The following is a 19133-nucleotide window of genomic DNA, read 5'->3' as shown; positions in this document are numbered from 1 at the left end:
TGTCGCTTTGTATCTTGTATACTCAGTTTGATGCAGGGGTTAATGGTTGGACACTGGAGAGTTCTAATCCTGCCTTGGGCACAAAGGCAGCTGAGTCACCTTGGGGCCAGTCACTCTCTCCCAACCCTAGGAAGAAGGCAATGGCAAATAACTTATGAAAAAAAAAATTACATTTATATGCCAAAAAAACTGCAGAGAGCTGTCCAGGCAGTGGCTAGAAGTCAAGACTCACTTGAAAGCACTATTATATTTATTCTGGCAGACTACACTGACTGAGGCTGTTGCATCTGATCTGGGCATATTAGGATGGATGTTAATCAAATACGCCATAGCCAGAGGACAGCAATCCAAGAAGTAAGTCTGGAAGTGACAATTTCCACTACTTTTTTTAGCCTGGAGAATACTGGGAGACCGGGTAGTTGACATCAACTTTCTGAAGACATGTATGAAAGATGATGCAGAATTGTTTAAAATTGTTCCAGAAGTCAGGGCAACAATGGTTTTATAAACTTAAACCAGATATGGGAAAACATTTCCTGATGGTAACTTTTGATGAACAGAGTGGCAGATCCACCTTTGCAGAGGACCACCTCCGTGGGAATTTGGGAGGGTAAAAATCCCACGATGCTGATCAACTATTATCGTTATAAAAGCATAAGGCTTCCATTGCAACACTTTAGCATAATGATTTTATCTTGATGGGTGCCACTGGCTGGAGATTTTTCAACAGAGGTCAGAGGGCCCTATTGAAGCACATTTAATGGAGGAACCCTGCACTGAAAAGCTGGTTTAGATGACCTCCAAGATAAGCCGTCAACCCTTAGACTCTATCATGCTAAACTCTGTTGAGAGGAATATCTCCTGAGCAGAGCTGACTCCTGTCAACTTATATAATCCTCACCCTAGAGTCTTCTTGCTGACTACTATAATACAGAAGTTTTTTAAATTTGTTTTTTTTTTATAAAATGCAGTAAACACAATATTTCCTTCTCCTGTTTTTCTCACAACATCCCTGTGAAGTGGGTTGGGCTGAGAGAGTGACTAGCTCACACATCCAGCCACTTGTATGCCTATGATCTTTAGAACTCAACATCTGGTGATTGGCCAAAGTCATCCAGCTGGCCTTCATGCTTAAGGAGGGACTAGAACTCATGGTCTCCTGGTGATTGGCCAAAGTCATCCAGCTGGCCTTCATGCTTAAGACAGAACTAGAACTCACTGTCTGCTGGTGATTGGCCAAAGTCATCCAGCTGGCCTTCATGCTTAAGGAGGGACTAGAACTCATTGTCTCCTGGTGACTGGCCAAAGTCACCTGCACTTTCACCACTACACTCTACTAATCCTAGGCCAGGGGTAGGCAACCTCGGCTCTTTTATGACTCATGGACTTCCAACTCCCAGAATTCCTGAGTCATAAAAGAGCCGAGGTTGCCTACCCCTGGCCTAGGCAGTCTTCTTTGCAACAATACCATAACAAAACAGAAGTGGTTTGTCTGAATGTTTTTTTCTTTGCTCGTACATCCGAGGCTAGCAGGGTCCACTACACAGCCGGGCTACCCCATTTCCCGCGCCTTTACTTGAAAGCAAATCCTACGGCGGTTCAAAGGCGTCTTTCTGAAAACCGTCAGCTCTTGGCAAACGAGTACGAGTAGCCCATCCACCAATTTATGCGCCCTCTCCGGAAGACCGGATTCACACGAATTCCAGTTCCACGGGCAGGAAAATTGCGGTGTGTATGTGTGTTGGGGGGGGGGGAGAAACACTTTCCTTCGCTTGCTAGTCCGGGCACCTGGTGGGTGATTCCAATTCCCTTGCCTCGAATGTCAGCGACGTGGCGGAGGGTCCCATCACGGCGTTACCTAGTTGGCGGAGTCAAACATCATCTGCAAGCTCCCGCCGGCACGAACAACTCCACGGAGCGAAGTGGTGTCCTAAGTCCACCGGAGAGGAGCTGAGCAAAGGAGTTTTGCCTGGATCTCTGAACCCAGGCGAGGCTTCCCCACTCGGGAGCAGCGGCCGCGCGGGAGTTGACTTGCCGGAGCTTCTGGCCCCGAGGACGGCAGGGTCTCTCCCAGCCTGCCGCTCTCCTGCGCTTGCCAGTCCCGGCCGCGGTCCCTTTAAGGCCTCCCGCCCGCCTGCCTTTCCGCGCCGTATGGGCGGGGCTTGGGAGGCGGGGCTTCGCTGGAGCAGCACCGAGAGCGCTTCACCTGCAGTTCAAAGCGGCTGCGAGGAATTACGGGAGGGGAAAGAGGCAGCCGGCGAAGCTCGGCAGCGGCGAAACAGAAGCAAGAAGCAGCAGCAGCAGCAGCGACGAGCACAGAGTTCCCGCTTTCGAAGGCAGTCGGCGAAGCGAGCGGCCGGGCGGGCGCGGATCCTCGGCTGGCGGCGCGAGGGCTTGCCCAGCCCGGGCTGAGTTCGCGGGGAGGCGTCGGCGGCGTTGGAGACCAGCCCGAGCCCGGCACGGAGACCGGCGGAGATGCCCACCGCTTGGGGGATGCTACTTCTCTTGCTCTTCTGCAGCTGGGGCTCGGCGAAGGTAAGTTGCAGCAGCAGCTGCGCCCGCGGGCAGGGGGAGGAGGAGAAGAGCGGCCAGCCTTGGACGCCCAGCACTCGCCGGAGGAAGGGACTCCTGCCGGGCTGGCTGCCCAAGGACCCGCAGCCCGCCTCGTTCTCTTCCTCGGTGGCTCCGCCGCTTTGCGCCCCCCCCCCAGTCCTTTCCTGCACCCGGCGTGACGCTCCCTGTGCCGGCGTGGGGGCTCGGCTGATGCCGGGTTTTGCCGGAAGGATCGGGTCCCTGCGTGAGATTGCTGCCTGCGGAAGAGAGATTTGGAAGCGGGGAGGGGGGGAAGAGAAGCCGGGATTTATGCCTGCTTTTCGCCCCCTCCCCTTTGTTCACTCTCGCGTCGCAATAGATGCCGTGTGCAGTAGGGGCTTCACGTCTGTCTGCCGGCCGGCCTGGGGTGGCAGGGAGGGAGGGAGAGCCCTTGTCAAACCTTCGCCACTCACCCCCCCCCCGCCGCCCCCGCAACCCCACGTCCAAGTTCTCGCTGGCTCTTTTGCAGAGCGTCTGCAACAATGCTGGCTTGTGTTCTCTAGCTGAGATGCATTCACACAGCTTTCTCGTCGCCCCCCCCCTCATCTATTCACAGATGCTTGGCCGACAGAAATCCTTCGGAGGAAGGGTTTTTGCTGGGTGGGGGTGGGTGTTGGGGTGGGGGATGCCTCGCTTGGGCGAACGCAGAACAGCGCAGGGGCGAAGGGAAGGCGGCAGGAGACAAACTGAGTTGATTTTGGTGTGACCATCCCGATGTGCCTGTTGGGGGGACCAAGGCGGGTGAGCCCAGAGAAAGTATGCATTTGGTGAAGCTTTTCTGAATTTCCTTTTTTTTTGGTTAAAAAAAAAAAGAACAAAAGTTTCACGGGGATCTCCCAGAACTTCTACCTGTGTCTTGCGTGTGCCAGGCTGAGCCTTGTCAATCAGCCTGGTACAAAGAGTAGGACTTTTGGCTTGCATTGAAGTTGTGCGCTTGGAGGAGTTAGCGTAAAGCCTTTCCATTCTCTTTAAAATTATCTCTAAACAGGCAGGGAGCCTCCGTGAACTGAACTGGATTTTCTGCATAAACCCATGTAGGATTCTGTTTGTTCTCAGAAGGGGGGGGAGATTGTCCCCTGGCTGCATTCACACAATATTCTAAACTAGGTTAGTAAATTAACCCTTGTCTGGGCTTTAGCAAGGCAGTTGAGCTGGAATCTACCGGTAACTCAAGCCAGGTGGGTTTTCCCACTGGCAAAGCTACAAAAAAAAAAAAAAGACCATGCTAGGGAATGCTCTCTAAACACATCTACCAGGGCTTGCCAGACTGGTCAAATATTTTGTGTGAATGCAGCCTTGCTGCTCTTTTAAAAGCAGAATGTAAGATGTGTGTATTGGCTAAGGGAGCTCATTACTCATCTGTGTTAACTCATCAAACCCTCTTTAGAAGGGATTTGCTTTTTGAGAGAGAATCTGAGCATCTAAGACAATGTATAGGAGGGAGAAAAAAAAATCTTTCTGGCTAGTGATATTTGAAATTGGGTGAAATTGGCTTGCAAGTCTGTCCCAAACTGTCTCTTGATGTGGTCTGGGGTATGGCTGTAATGTACCAGGGCAGCCTTTCCACATTGTCTTTCCCATTGTCCTCATCTCCATCCCATGGATGTACAGCTTTAAGTTATTGGATGTGCTGATTTTTAAATAGTATTTTTTTTCCTTCTTGAGGTGCTGCGTTTCTCCTATAGTTTCCAAAGTGTGTTAAAATTAGGAATGATTTGTCATGTTTGCTTGGAGGTGAGGTCAGCTGACTTTTGGGGTGGGTATGATTCAAGTGTGTTTTGGAGGTGTCAGAAGCTATAAAAATACCCCTCCTCATTGCTCTGGACGGTCCCTTTCTGGCCTTTGCCCTCTTTGGTGCTGTGTTGAGTTCATTTTATAGCCATCATCTATTCCCACACTCGCTCTCTGCACTTGTGACACTAGCTTTGCCTCCTGCTTCCAATAAAGCAGACCAGAGAGCAAAAACTCTGCTACCTTATTTGGAGAAGACAGGAGGGCGTGTTTGCACTAATCCGCTTTAACAGTATTCTGAAATGTGCTTTTGCTTTAAGAGGCAGCAGCTCAGCTTCTCTTTGCTGCAATGTGGGAGGAAAAAAAAACCCTGGACTCTGCTTGTGGTACTTAGGTGCTTGTTTCCCTGTCTTTGTCAGGTTCAATCCTTCCCCTTCTAAAACTGCAATCTACTTCAGTTTTTCCATTCTGCAGGGTTTGATTTATTGGATAACCCTGGCATAAGCTACCTTCTTCTCCCATTGTTTAATTTGAGAGATTCTGAGTGGAATACGGATGGGAGACATAGACAAACCAAGCTGGAGAAGCTTCTCCAGAATCTAGAAATTACACCCTCTTCATTCCAGCTTCAGGGCTCTGATTGGTGGATGTCTCTCTCTGCTGAAAGGTGACATATAAAGGGTTGGGGACAGCAGCTAAACTAATGGAGAATAATCACCTTGCTTTAATGAGTTCACAAAGCAAGGCAAAGCTATCGTAGATCCGGGATAAGGACTGTCAATGGGGGGCACCTCATTTTATGCTAACACTGTTTTCTGAAGTGATTAGGGCCCTTCTACTAAAATAGGAATTGTAAGGTAACTTCCTTGCTTATTTACGTCTAGTTTCTATTGCTTTGCAGCAGAGCTGTCAAGCAATGTCATGTGAGCTGGGGTAGGTGCAGCCCCCGGACCGGCAGTTTAACTCCCCTGCCTTACAACAATGTTTCTCAACCTTACCTATTTTAAGATCTGTAGACTTCAACCCCCAGAATTTCCCAGACAGCAGAGCTGGCTGGGGAATTCTGGGAGTTAAGGTCCACGGGTCGTAAAGTGGCTAAGGTTGAGAAACACTGTTTTAGTGTGTGTTCTTGTAAAACGGTATGAATCATGCATAGCTGTGACCTGGCTAGTGGAGGAGAATCACCTTCACTGCTCATTAGTCTTTCTGCATTTTGTAAGTTTGAAATTTATATTTCCAGAGCTTGTCTATTGCTGCCCAGATTGCCTTGACTTCCCCCCCCCCCAAGTGTGTATTTTGATTTTGTTTTAAACTGATGGAGGATGCTGTCCACTCTTCTCAGTGGAAAGAATAACCCTTCAGGAGTGAGTTGCCAGAGTGCAGAAACTGGATGCAGCTGTTTTTCTGTCTGTCTCCCCCCCCCCTTTTAAAAGACAACTAGAGCTCTTTTATTCTGAAACCTGGAGAGCTTAAATTGGGAGCATACAAAGAAAACACGGGCACGTTTCTGAAACTATATTGCACCCCACCACTTACGTAATCCTCTTTCTCCAGGTCCCCCATAATCACTGAGTAGTTAGACTCCTGAAGGATTTTAATCCAGAAGTGTTTCCAAACTGAACTCCTCCTTTACTAGCAAACTTGAGAGCTCCAAGGAAGGTTTACTTTCCTGAGATGGAAGCTGGCACTTCTCTCCCCCAGGCGTGATTTTTTGCAGAGATTACATAGGCTTGCTTTTTTGCTTAGTAAGCTTGTCAGTCTGGGAGATGAGCTTTGTGTTCACTCCTTCCTTTTCTCACTCTCTTACTCACATCTAGGTTTTTACACACATCTAGGTTTTATGTGGCTTTCCTTCTGTTCATAATTATTTAAAATTCATGCTTGGCTGAATCTGCTTTGGTTTCCTGGCTGTTAGATCTTTAGGGAGGACCCTTTGTAAAGGGCTGTGTAAAGCAGGTGGGTAAGTAGTTTAAAATTTCTACTGGGTGTAGGTCCCGTGGTTTTATCATCTGGGGCTGCTTTGAACCCATTGCCGTTATCTAAATCTCCAAATGGTCCGGGGGACAGCATGAAAGTGACACTTACTTGCTCTAAAACTTAGTATCTTCCTTACCGTGGGAATTTTATTATTTACAAGTCACCCGCAAACAAGCATTTTAGCTTCAGCTGACATTAGCTGGAGTCAAATTGAGCTGCTGGGTCTGGAAAGCCTAGGCATGAGCAGAATTGATTCTTTCTTACTCAGCTCTTCAAGACTCAGGGAGAAAATCTGGCCTTTTTTGTCCAGCTTACATCTGAAGATGGATCTGCTTTGCAGTTAGGATATGTCGTGGAAGACATTTTCACCCAGTGAAAAAAACAAGCGATAGCAACACAAAGCAATACTTCTTACTTTAAGATTCAGAGGTTTATTTCAGCAATAATTTGGAACATGCACTGGGTGTAACGACATCCAATGATGTAACAGTTCCAATAAGGACAGCTATAGGCCAATGGTCAGTCAGGTCCAGTCCCAACCTTATATGCTTTCTCATTCTAAGACTATGGACAGATGGTCAGCAATCTTAGACTTTCTGCTGGTCCTTTGCTGAACATAACTTCCACATACTCGTGTACATTGGAACCCACATCCATCCGTTACTTTCCTATATCTTACTGTTCCAGTCCTTATGTTCTATGTATATTTGAAACCAGCAAGCTTACCAAAATCATATTAAGTAAAGTACAGTTGCAAACTGCAAAATTAAGCATAGCACAGACTTTGATTCAATACTTTTTCCATGAGGCCTGATTTAGTTCACCTGGGCCTAAACCTTGCATAGAAGAACAATAAGCCAATATTTTTGTTTTCCACAGACAGGAAGGAGGAGAAAGATCTGCCTAAGTCATTTTCATTTCTCTAGGGTGCTTTCTTAACCTTCCTAGATTTCACTTTGCAGATCAGCCAGGGCTGGTCTGCTGGCTTGTTGGCAGTTTTTCTCTTTCTCTGTCTACCAGTTGGTGATTGCTCAGCATTTCTACATTGATTGGTTAAGGGAAGCGTGGTCTGGGTATACAAACCAGCAGCATCTTGCTGTAGCTTTAACTTGAACTTGAACTTCCAGTGATCTTTACTGTTGGGCAAATAGAGCCAAACAGAGTGATTAAATGGATTTTCCAATTCTGAAGTCTCTATTTTCTTAACCATGGCTTGATTTGGTATTGATCCTAGCCACTAGGGTTCCTTTACTGCTGCTGGACAGAAGTATTGTGATGCTCAGCTTGCATGACTCACCCCATCTTTTATTATTTTTTCCCCACTTATCTTCAGCATCCAGACTTCTGGGAAATAATATGTTGGATTCCTATTGGGGTTGCTTGATTTTTGCTCCTTAGCTTGCAATATGTTATCGACGTGATGAACCTGTTACTGTTGTGCCAGCTTGAGTGTTTGCAGACACCTGCATGCTGGCTGCAAAAAAACTCTCCCGGCCTCCCTCTTTCTCTCCTCTTTCCCTCTTTTATTCAGTCCAATTCATGGTAGTTTTTTTTTTCTTCTCTTAATCTCTTTAGGCACACAATGGGGATCTTACCGTCAGGCCCACTTGCAAACCAGGATTCTCAGAAGATGACTACACAGCCTTGGTTTCTCCAAATCTCACGGAAAGACAGCAGTTCCTCAAAGGTAGGAAGACTTACTGGGAGCAGGAAGATCAAATTTGGAAATGGGAGCTTTTTTATCGGGGGGGGGGGTGTGTGGGGGGTGTGGGAGCTAACAAGACAAGAGGAAGAATCCCAAGCTGGCTAATTGTTCAGAGGGCATTTTTTGCACGCTTGTAGCTCGGGGAATAATGCAGTGCATTGTGTGGCTCTAGCAAAAGATTTTCCATTGTAGCCATTCCTTGTGTTGTGACTTTTTTTGCCTCGTCTCTTGTTGGGAAAAACTCCAAAAATTTCTATTGGCTGGGATTTTTTTTCCCTTGCCTCTGTCTGCATGCAATGCATCGTTACGTGGAAGAATTCGGAGTTCCTTAAATCACTGCCTCTTTGCCATGCCTGTTGAATCAGACGTTATTGTTGGATATGTGGTAAACAAGACTACAGACGTGTGCTCGTTTTCATCACTGCCCTGCTGACAACATGAAAACAGCCAGGAAGAAACTACCAATTAGCTTTACCAATAATTGTAGGATCATAACTGCTTTTTTTTTTCTTTTGCATCTCGGGGTGTGTGAGTGTCAGAGAGATGCTGTGAACTTAAAACAGCTTTTTTAATCCCAGGAATACTAACTTACCTTTGCATCATTTGTTTCTGTTCTCTCTAGGTCTGTTTTTTAAAGTTATGAAAATAATTAAGCAGCTTCTTTGCACGGGGCAAAGAAATGTAGGCGTTGCTTTACTCTAGAGCGAACTGTGAATGGTGAACCGAACTGTGAATGGTGAACCGGTCCATTTTATCTGTCCTTTACAACCTAATTATAGGGGAGGGAGTCCAGATGATTTTGACAATAGGGTCTCATGGGAGGAAGTGAAGTCTGCTTAGAGGAAAAGCAAGAGGTGGAGATAGGAACCCATGGATCCAGACCTTGTAAGGAGGCGGCCAACAAAAAGCTTGATTTGGCAAGGATCAAATGGTAACTGGAGTGCAAAATAGCAAACTGAAGGCCCACAACATGATCTGGAACAGGTTACGTGTTTGCCATTGTGGTTGAGGGCAACCAGTGTAATGATGCTATGTATTTGCATATTGCTAGAAAGAGGATACTAAAAGTGGATTAAGAGGAACCCAGTTTGTATGTAAAACAAGTGTAATACAAACCTAACTGGGGGCTTAAGGCATTTGATGGGTTTGTCTCTCCCAGTGTTTCTGAACCTCAGCAGTGTTAATATGGGTGGACTTTGTCTTTTTGGACTTCAGGAAGCTTGATGTGAAAATTTGGTTGGATTTCCACTTCCAGATGGGGATTTCTTGGATTTGAAGTCCAGCCATCTTAAAGTTGCTGAGGTTGAGAAGCACTGGTCTTATCCCAGTATGTTATTTGTGGCAGATAAAGCCTTACTGGAGTTTAAACTGAGTTTTGGACCTAGATGATGAAAAACAAACTAATTTTTACATCTCGACTACACCCAGATATTTTTATCTGGGTGTATCATGCTCTGTACAGAAGGACGTTTACATGGATGTGACTTGATGCTGCATCTCTAGTGGTGTCATAAGGTAGATATAACATCACTCCCTATCAGAAATGCTCCTGAATATGTGCTAAGACCCTCAGATTCCAATACGTCTGTTGCTAGAATATTGTTTTCATTACACTTGGTGTCTTGAATATATTGATCCCTGATTAGTTTTTCTTACCTGCCACATTCAGTGAGTACAGATCAGCACATCTATACCAAGGCTGTGAAACATTTAGCTTGGCAATGGCTATCCTTATAAAGTTTCCTTTATAATTTGCAAAACTAGGGACTGTTTCCCTGTTTAATAATTTTATTTCTTGACGGCTTTATCATTATTTCTTCTATTACATCTCTAGAGTAATAGGAATTTGTCCACCATGATAGTTTCTCTTGTGCTTAATTGAGCTTAATTCATTTCTGCTGTACTTGCTCTCATGTATACCAGCCAGAAAACTCAGCTGGTTGTTTGACTCTGGGTGATTGGGTAGTTTCTGATACCGCCTGGGTCAATGACTCCACAAATAAATAAGGGGCTTTTAGGTAGATATCTTAGTGTTTTTCCAATTGGAATGTTGTATCACACAAGTTGAGCTGTCTCTATGCACATAGTATTGCTAAATATTCTTCAGTTTAAGGTTTCATCACTATTATTTATGCCCATAGAGCATTTGGATTGAAAGGTTGCTGTTTTTCTAAAGAGTTTTTATCCCATCACTTTGCCCAAAAATACTCCCCATTTTATTTTTCTCTGTAGGATTATTATCTGTAGTTGTCTTCTTCCCTCTTTTATTTTGTGAGGGGTGGGTGGTGGTTCCCGATTCCCCCCATTTTTTTCCCCACCGAAAGAATTGAGAAGGATTCTATGAATGAAATGATGTAACAATATTCATCACCATGTAGTCCATCAGATCCTAATGGGCTGTTAATGAGGGAGTATTGAGTTGATTGGGAGCAGGAGGGTGCCATGAATACATAAACAAACATTTAACACCACTGAAGACATTGAGGAAAAGTTATGAGTAGTATCTGTGAAGTAATTGCTGTCATCTAAAATTGTGTATTAACTTCAATCTTAGATGGAACAGAACAATGGACTTCTTCAGGGTTGGTTTCTTTGGACTGAAGGTGGAGAATGCCAATGTTGGAGATAATATTTATGGTAGAGCAAGTGAGAGAAGATTTTGGGCTTGTGGAAGTTACATCCTTTAATTGAAATCCAGCAGAATTTGTGATGCCTAGATGAAAAAATATGTACTGTAATGAATTGTGGGCATGGGGAACTGAAGTGAGCTGCAAGTCCATTCTGGTTCAAACTCTTAATCACCTTCAGATCATCCACTGACCTACAGGAAGATCTGTCATTAGCACACCTTGCATTTGCAAAATTGAGTTGTGATCTTGTTTTTGCTTCAATGTGTCTGAAGAAGACAAGGGTGTCTTTATCACCTGGATGGTACACTTTGGTTCCCCATGGACTTTTATTAAATGTGTCTTTGGGTCCCCCAGCCTTAGTCCTTTCTTACCTTATTTGGTTGTCTTTGCGGGTCTTGAAACTGATAAAGAAAATTTTATTTAGTTTGGATGATAAGCAGCATCCCAAAGTTACTAAATTAATTTTGAATTGCAGTATCTTCTCTAAAAGGGCTTGGTGATTATCCAATCCTTGCAAATTCATTGATGTTCTTGAATGCCCATCTGTCCACATGCAGTGAAGATAGCCATTTGTAAAAAAGATAGTAAGAAGCTGCCTTAAATACCCATATTATTTGGGGAAGGGGATGATAGCAGATTATTTTTGAAGTTTCAGGCAGGGGTCCTCCCCAGAAATCAACCATTAATTCAGTGTAGATTATTTCATTTGTCCGTGAAGTGGATGGATGGATGGGGATGTCTGTTATTCTTCATCATTTTACAGATATTTTTTGTATTCACTTTTTTCCCATCAAAAGGACAAGATTGCTCATCTAATAAATTTTCTAAACAAATGGATAAGGTAAAGAGGTATGAATGGGTCTCCTGCACATGCCAAGGTCTCTGTTTGCTTCTAGACCAGCCTGTTAGTTGCTGCTTTCTGTGGGGTATGCAAGATTGCATGTGGAATATTCATAGACTCTGCGCTATTGATTGGAGTCTTCCTACTCCTTACGTCCCACAGTTTCTTTGTTGCTGCAGAGAACCTAGCAAGTAGCTTTATTCTGCTGAAAATACTATAACTCTAGTTTATCAGTACAGGTAGTCCTTGACTTAACAACAGTTCATTTAGTGACCGTTAGGTATTAACAACAGCACTGAAACAAATGACCTATGATTGTTTTTCACACAACCATTGCAGTATCCCATGGTCACATGATTAAAATTCAGATGCTTGGCAACTGGCATGTACTTAGGACAGTTGCAGTGTCCCAGGGGTCATGTGATCGTCTTTTACAGCTTTCCGACCAGCAAAGTCAATGAGGAAGCCAGATTCACTTTAACAGCCGTGTTACTAACTTAATGACTACAGTGATTCACTTAACAACTCGGGAAGAAAGGTCGTAAAATGGGGCAAAGCTCACTTAACAACTGTCTCACATAGCAACAGAAATTTTGGGCTCGGTTGTGGTCATAATTCAAGGAATACCTGTATTTGGATTTCCTTTTTGTTTGGGTCTTGATGACTTCTCTGTTTTCCCATCCTGATTGACAGTGTTTTTCCTACCTTACGTTTCATCTTTTGAGACATTAATATAATTAGTCTGGTCTCCTGGAAGGGGATTTATGACAATGAGAGGCTTGTGCTATGTTGCATTGGCTGCAGAGATGAGGTGGAGCAGAGGGCCTGGTGTACCAAATTCTGTTGCAGTCGTAGGTGAAGATAAAGAGCATTTGAAAACTGTAATGTCAGCTGGTTGCAACTGTTAAATAGTAGGATGGCTAAGTAACTCCACTAAATGCATTTTCCACTGCTGTGCATTTTTCTGTTCCAGGTCAAAATGCTCTTTAGAAATTAGAAATTGATGGTAAGGCTACAGTTGATGGGCTCAATAGACTTATCAGGCAGGACTTCATTTTCCATGGAGGTCACCTCCTTGCACTTTTGAAATCCACATGATAGATAAACAGTAAGTGAGAGATTTGTAATCTTTTAAATGATACTGGGAAGGAGAGGAGCCTCTACAATAAATGACCCTTAAATGTTTTTTTTTTTGGACCGGTTTTTGGACTATGTGCACCACAAACTAAAGGCTTGTTGCTGTTTTTGGTTGGGTGTGTTTGTTGCCATTTTTAAAGGAGAATGGATGAAAACAGTAGTGTAAACCAGAGGTGTCCAATCTTGGCAACTTTGAGATCTGTACACTTCAACTCCCAGAATTCCATGCTGGGATTCTACCCATGCTGGAATTCTGGAAGTTGAAGTCCACAAGTTGTAAAGTTGTCAATTTTGGAGACCCCTGGAATAAACCCTATAATCACTAAAACAAGATTGTCAAAGGCCCTTTTTAAAGCACCCCTCCCATATATGTGATTTGTTCCTCAACTTTCTTTCTGCAAAATATTATTTGCATCTAGTCCCCCAAAACATTGAACTGCTTTTGAGCAGTAACCATGACTTTCATTTCAGAACAACTAGGCACAAACCAATCAGAATATGTTACAGATAGTCCTTGACACATGACTATTGGTTTAGCAGTTGTTTAAAGTTATGATGGCCTCAGAAAAAGTGACTTACAAAATGTCCTAGAAGTTATGATCATTGCATCATCCACATGGTGACAGGATCAGAATTGGCAACTGGCTTGCATTTATGACAGTTACAATGTCTCTTCCACAGAATTGTGATTTGCAACCTTCCAAGTTGGCTTCCAAAAAGCAAAATCAATTAAGGAAGCTGGATTCATTTAATGACTGTAATTAACTTAACCCTGTGCTTCAGTTAATGACTGCAGTAAACATGATCGTAAAATTGGATCTGATCACATGATGACTTACAACCACATCAACTTATGGAAATGAAGGTGCCAATTGTGGCAAGTCAAGGTCTAGCTCGGGTAGGCAACCTTGGCTCTTTCATGACTCGTGGACTTCAGCTATGCTGTCTCAGGAATTCTGAGAGTTGAAGTCCACGAGTCATAAAAGAGCCAGGTTGCCTACCCCTGGTCTACCTCTATTGGATGGGTGAGTGGACTGATGCAACAGGTATAATTCAAATGATATTGAACTATACCTTTCCATCCTTGTAGTTACCTTGGTTGATGGTAAAGGATGCTAGGAGTTTGGTAACATTTGTTGGAAGGTCACAGAAAACATTGATGAACAACTCATGCTGTGAAGGAACGTTTTATGAATGCTTAAATTCCATTGAAAATGTCATGGCCACCTCTGGCTTCTCTCCCAACAATAGATGGTTTTCAAAGGAGACTTTAAAAAAAAAAAACAAAGTGGGTAAATTTCTCTTGTATGTATGTCTATGGCTCATTTACACACATATTTCCAATTTAGATTACTTTTTTTCCCCAAAATCTCACATAAGTTGTAAGGCAGATATTTAAATAGCATAGTACCTTCTGTCTTGATTATGTGCCAGCAAGTCAAGGTCAACTTTTTTTTAAAGAAAATAACTATTAGATTTTAAAATAAAGACATAAAAACTGACAAGAACCAATAATTAAGTTGGAGGCAAATGAGAGAAAAAGAGTAAAGAATGAAAAAGTGCGAAAAGAAAAAAAAATGACTTCTGACTTTCTTTTACAATAGGTATAATTATAACTTTACAATAAACTCTTATTCCTAGTTTATTACCACATTAATTTTTCCATTATCTACTATTATTTCTAATCATCAATCCGTGTTAACATAAAACAAGGTTTCATACAAAAACAAGGTTGTGAAGAAAATGAGTTTATTTTTGCCATTTTATAAAAACAAAGGCAGGAAAAAAATATAATAAGTGAAGAAGTAGATTTCAGTCAACATTATAATTAGTGTCAGTATCAACTCTTAAATGACCCCATAGTTGCATTTTCTCCATGATAATATGTCCCTAACTTGGTCTTTCAGCTTCTATGTATTTGGATTATATGTTCTACAATATTCAACTATTGACTATGCTGACTGAGTTCATAGGAATTGTAGTTCACAATAGAGAGATAGCATTGAGTTATACTCAAAATAAGCAGAATGTTTTGACAAGGTCTGTTGAAATTAATCACATCCCTTGGGATTGCTCCCATTTTGGGTCCAAGGTCATAAGACTGGACTGGACAATCCTTGTTTATTTGTGTGACACCTTGCAGAAGTCGTGGCAGGTGACAACTGATGTTTTATCAGTGGAAGCTCAAGTAATTTTAAAATAATTGTAGCTGTTTTGTTTGCCAATCGCTGGGAAATCGTATTTTGCACCTTTTGAAGTTTGTAAGCAAAAAGACATGCTGCTCTAATTAATTTGTATGCTGTCTGGGAGAAATCTGCTATTTCAACTCGGGTGCTTCATTTTCCTGTTTAGTTTATGCTTGAATATACTGTAATGAGGGATTGACAATTCTCCAAGATATCATTTATTTTTATTTCCCAACATTTGGTATGTCTGAGATAGAAAACTGTTGCCACTTTTCTTTCCATCTGTACAAAGTTTGGTACATCATGATTTACAATTGAACACACAGGCATCCAAATTGCATGCTCTTTCTTTGTTTCCATTACAGCCACCAGGAGGAGAACGGGATATTTTTACTTCAATTAATTGTGGTTTGTGGTGTCCAGCTTCAGGCAAACTGAACTTATTTTTAATTACATATGAAAGGAGGAAGGCTAAGTTAGAAGTTGCCTTTGTTTTTCTAAACCAGTAGAATAGAATAGAATAGAATAGAATAGAATATAGAATAGATTCTTTATTGGCTAAGTATGATTGGACACACAATTACATACAAGCAACAGCATGATAAATCATAATACATAGCCAACAAGGTGATAGTCATAAGACACCAATAGGAGTACATAATAGGAAAGGTAAGAAGGATAACAGTAATTCAATCCTACTACATGATTACATATCCTTAGTCTTAAGACATTACTGTGGAAATTATGTATTTAGCAGAGTGATGGAATGGGGGAAAACTCTCTTCGTGTCTGGTTTTGGCATGCAGTGCTCTATAGCATTGATGAAATAAACCTTTGTCTTCTCAACTTGTAGAATTTTAACTCCATCTTCTCTGTCTGCATTGACAGTTCAAATCGGGGAGATCTGCATTTTCAGTTTCTGGAGGATAAAAGTCTTTTGTCTTTGTCTTAAACTGTAGGCTTGAAGGCTACATGGGGTCACTTTTATTAGTCATTCACCTGCAGTTTTAGTTTTTTTTATGATGCTTTAATAGCAAAGCTTTCAAGGCATCTCTAAATTGTTTTTTTTCCTCCTCTAGTGGTACATTACACTGGAAGCTTTAGTGCCCAATATTTCTGCAAGCATATGGCACTGATGTGTGAAAAGGATTACCGTTTGATGGCAGAGCATCTGGCATCGGCATGCAGGATGTCTCACAATCCAGCCTTCAGTTACAAAACGATCCACGAATAATTTTGTGGGAAGGGACAAGGGGAAAAAAAAAATGAAAAGAATAAAAAGTTCTACAATGTTATTTGAAGGGATTAAAGCTCATGATGGTTAAATGTAAAAGGAAGGAATATACAGTGGGCTTATTTGATCAAAGTTAAACTTTATTGTCATCTCTGGTAACCCTTAATGGAATTTGCTGACTAAAAGTGATTAAGGAGTTTTTAAGGATTTGTTTATAGATAATAGATGAGATATAGAACTAAGAGATCATTGGTTGTATCTTATGAGTAAATGGTAAATTACTAAAACTATTTATACTTGTGATGAAGGGGGAAGTAATTTATTTTTTTCTTTGCAATATTGTAGGGGATAACCAGGCTGAGCCTGAGGGAGGGGGCAAATATGTCAAGTCCCTCCATGCCCACAAGAGATCTAAATCCAACCCACCTTGAATGCCTCTCTTATCTCCTGCTTATTTCCCTTAAGGGCCAGTTGATCAAATTCTTGTAGAACACTTAAGCTTTCAATAAATCTTTATACTCCTTTGAACTGCTTGAATCTTCTGATTTCCCCAGCCCTTGACATTTTATGTGTGTGTGTTTTTTTTCTTTTCACTTTTTTCCCCTTAATGTTTTTATTAATTTTTAATTGTAATTTAATTGTAATTTTTAATAAACGGAAAAGGAGTCTTTGGCATGCTGGAGTCATTATAAAAAGACCTTGATCTGACAGTTCTCAAGAATCACCAGCTCCAAAGGAAATAGCATCAAACTGAAAGAAATTTATTCAGCGCTGTATGTTTCTTTCCCCAATCTGAATCTTCTCCAGTTTTGTTGTTTGCATTATCTCCTAAAATTTCCTAGCCAGGTGAACTTTCTGGGACTTTGAAGCCCAACTTTGAGTGATGACATGGGTGGGCCTGAATTTAAAAAAGAAAAAAAAACACCTTGCAAGGTCTTGCTGATTTTACTCCTGTGCTTTTGTAGGAGTTGGCAGTTTTGCAGGAGCTTCAGTTCTTTGCTTCTTAAAATTTAATGTTGATTTCCTGAGGATGCCCTCCAGAAATACCGTGGGCATTGTGTTGCTGACCCGTGACTTGAAGAAGAAAAATGAAATATAAGCAGAATCCTTATGATATTGTCATTAGTGCCTTGCATGCACCAGGGGGAAAGTAGATTTCCCAAATAGGTTGTGCTCTTTGGATTATGAGGCTAATGCTGTCCCAAGGACTTAATCAATGCTCTCCTAAGGGATGTTCCATTATACTTACAAAGTAATTTTGATTTTCCCTGTGAAATGGCTTTTGCATTCTATGGAAAACCTCCAAACTGCCATTTTAGCACTGTGGTTTTACTAAACAGGCCAAATGTGACCTATTGTTAACTTCACTTTTTAAGCATAGGCATCAGTGATGGCAATTGTTTGTGTGTAAGCTTAATTATATTGGCATCTCATAATATTGGCACCTCAATGTTTAGCTGTGTGTTACACCTTAAGACTCGAGGCAAGCCTAAATGCTTCGGTTGGAATAAACACCTTTGTTGCTTTCTCTCTTCTCTGCTCCCAGCATTCTTCCTGGTTGGAATTGAGTTAAACAGATAATGAGCACTTTATAATTGAGTTATTCCAATGGAAATGGCTTAGTCTTAATTTGACAACAAAAGTTTCACAGAGTCATTGTTTTATTATAACAACACCATAAGCTATTAACCATTACTTTGTGGTTCATCGTGTCTGCCTGACTCAGCTCTCTAGCATCCTCCAAACGTTGGAAATCCGGCGGGCGCCCATTTGTTACACAGTAATTAACTTGTTTATGATAAATGGATGGAAGAAATGCCGCGGCATTTTGCTTTATGTCTCAATAAAAAAAATAGTGTTTGCATTTCCCCAAATTTCATGCTAATTAGCCTTAAAATAGTTTCCCCCAATAGGGTAGCAAATCCAGCCTATTATGCACCATTCTACGGGCCACAGTTTAATGTGAGCATATTTAAGTGAACTGATTTGTAGAGCTGGTGAGTTGCTTCTATCGATACAGTCTTACCGTTATTGCCTTGACTTTGTTATTAGGAGTTGTTTGTGCCCTTTCCTTTTCCCTTTCCTTTTCCACAATAAACTTAGAATTGTGATCACCGGTGCATAATATATCAGACCGGCTAAGATTAAAGAGACTTGGAGGGAGAAGATTGGGTTTTTGTATTGTAGCAGAGAACAATTAATGCATACTATCTCTTGCTTGGCTTTGTTTAATTATTAATGTTGACTTAAACTGGTGAGAACAGCTAGCTGCAGGCAATGGAGGGGGTGGCACCAGGGAGGAAAATAGCAGGCTAGAGAGACTGCAGTGAATGGAAACTCTTGCTGTGTTCTTCTTTGTGGTGGTCAAGGCAATATTTGTGATCCAAGGCATGGGTGGCCAACTGCCCTGCTAGTGACAGAGGGACAAGAGTTGTTACAGTAGAATTTCTGGGGAAGGAGAGAACAAGAATAAATAAGATTTTTTTTTTCCCCAGAGGAATGCTTGCAAGTTTAAGAATAGGCCGGCGGGCATCATCCTCTTCATTGTTCCATGAGCTGCAGGAAATTATTTCTGGTGGGGTTTTTTTTTCTCCTCATTTTCCTCTAGTATCCAGATCCTTGTAATTTCTGAGTGCCTGCCTCTTGTGCTTTTAAATAACATGATAAGCAGCTGTTCCTTGTGGTTCTGACTGGAGACGGGGTGGGGATGAGAAGGAAAGGTGAGGCACTGAAAGGCGAAGATGGTATACTGGCTGGTAGAGCATGCAAACCTCTGTTTCGTTTTCACTGTTTGAAAACCTTGGCTTGTGTCTCTGCCACTTCTCCCAATCTCATCTTCAGGATTGTCTGGATTGCTACTAGGTTGAAATTGGATTGTGTGGCCAGCACACAAGAGCTTTCCAGCTCTTTGCTTTTTTTTTTTTTTAAACCAAAATTTTCATTGCTTTCCTAGTTGAAGTTTTTAAAGTTGCTTAAGCACAGGGGTCATCAACCTTGGTACCTTTTAAGACTTGTGGACTTCAACTCCCAGAATTCCTCAGCCAGCAAAGGCACACCAGATGTTTCAAAAGAATCTTTCCACAATTGCCTGGCCTCCAGA

The 19133-nt window shown here is 42.2% G+C and overlaps 1 protein-coding gene across 1 annotated transcript in view; it reads left to right on the top strand.

Moving 5' to 3' along the window:
* The first annotated feature begins 1295 nt into the window (after nucleotides 1-1295).
* Nucleotides 1296-19133, top strand: part of CDH4 (cadherin 4) — a 929395-nt gene continuing 911557 nt past the window's right edge. Inside the window, exons 1-2 of the mRNA XM_039346507.1 lie at nucleotides 1296-2535; nucleotides 7876-7987. Of these exons, the coding sequence (XP_039202441.1) occupies nucleotides 2476-2535; nucleotides 7876-7987 (172 nt within the window). The 5' untranslated portion in view covers nucleotides 1296-2475. The remainder of the gene's footprint in view (nucleotides 2536-7875; nucleotides 7988-19133) is intronic.

This window comes from Crotalus tigris, unplaced genomic scaffold (genome assembly GCF_016545835.1).
Source record: "Crotalus tigris isolate CLP2741 ecotype Arizona unplaced genomic scaffold, ASM1654583v1 scf7180000017999.2816498, whole genome shotgun sequence".
Lineage (NCBI taxonomy): Eukaryota > Metazoa > Chordata > Lepidosauria > Squamata > Viperidae > Crotalus > Crotalus tigris.
Note: the sequence above shows the minus strand (reverse complement) of the source record. Positions and strands in the feature narration are given on the sequence as shown.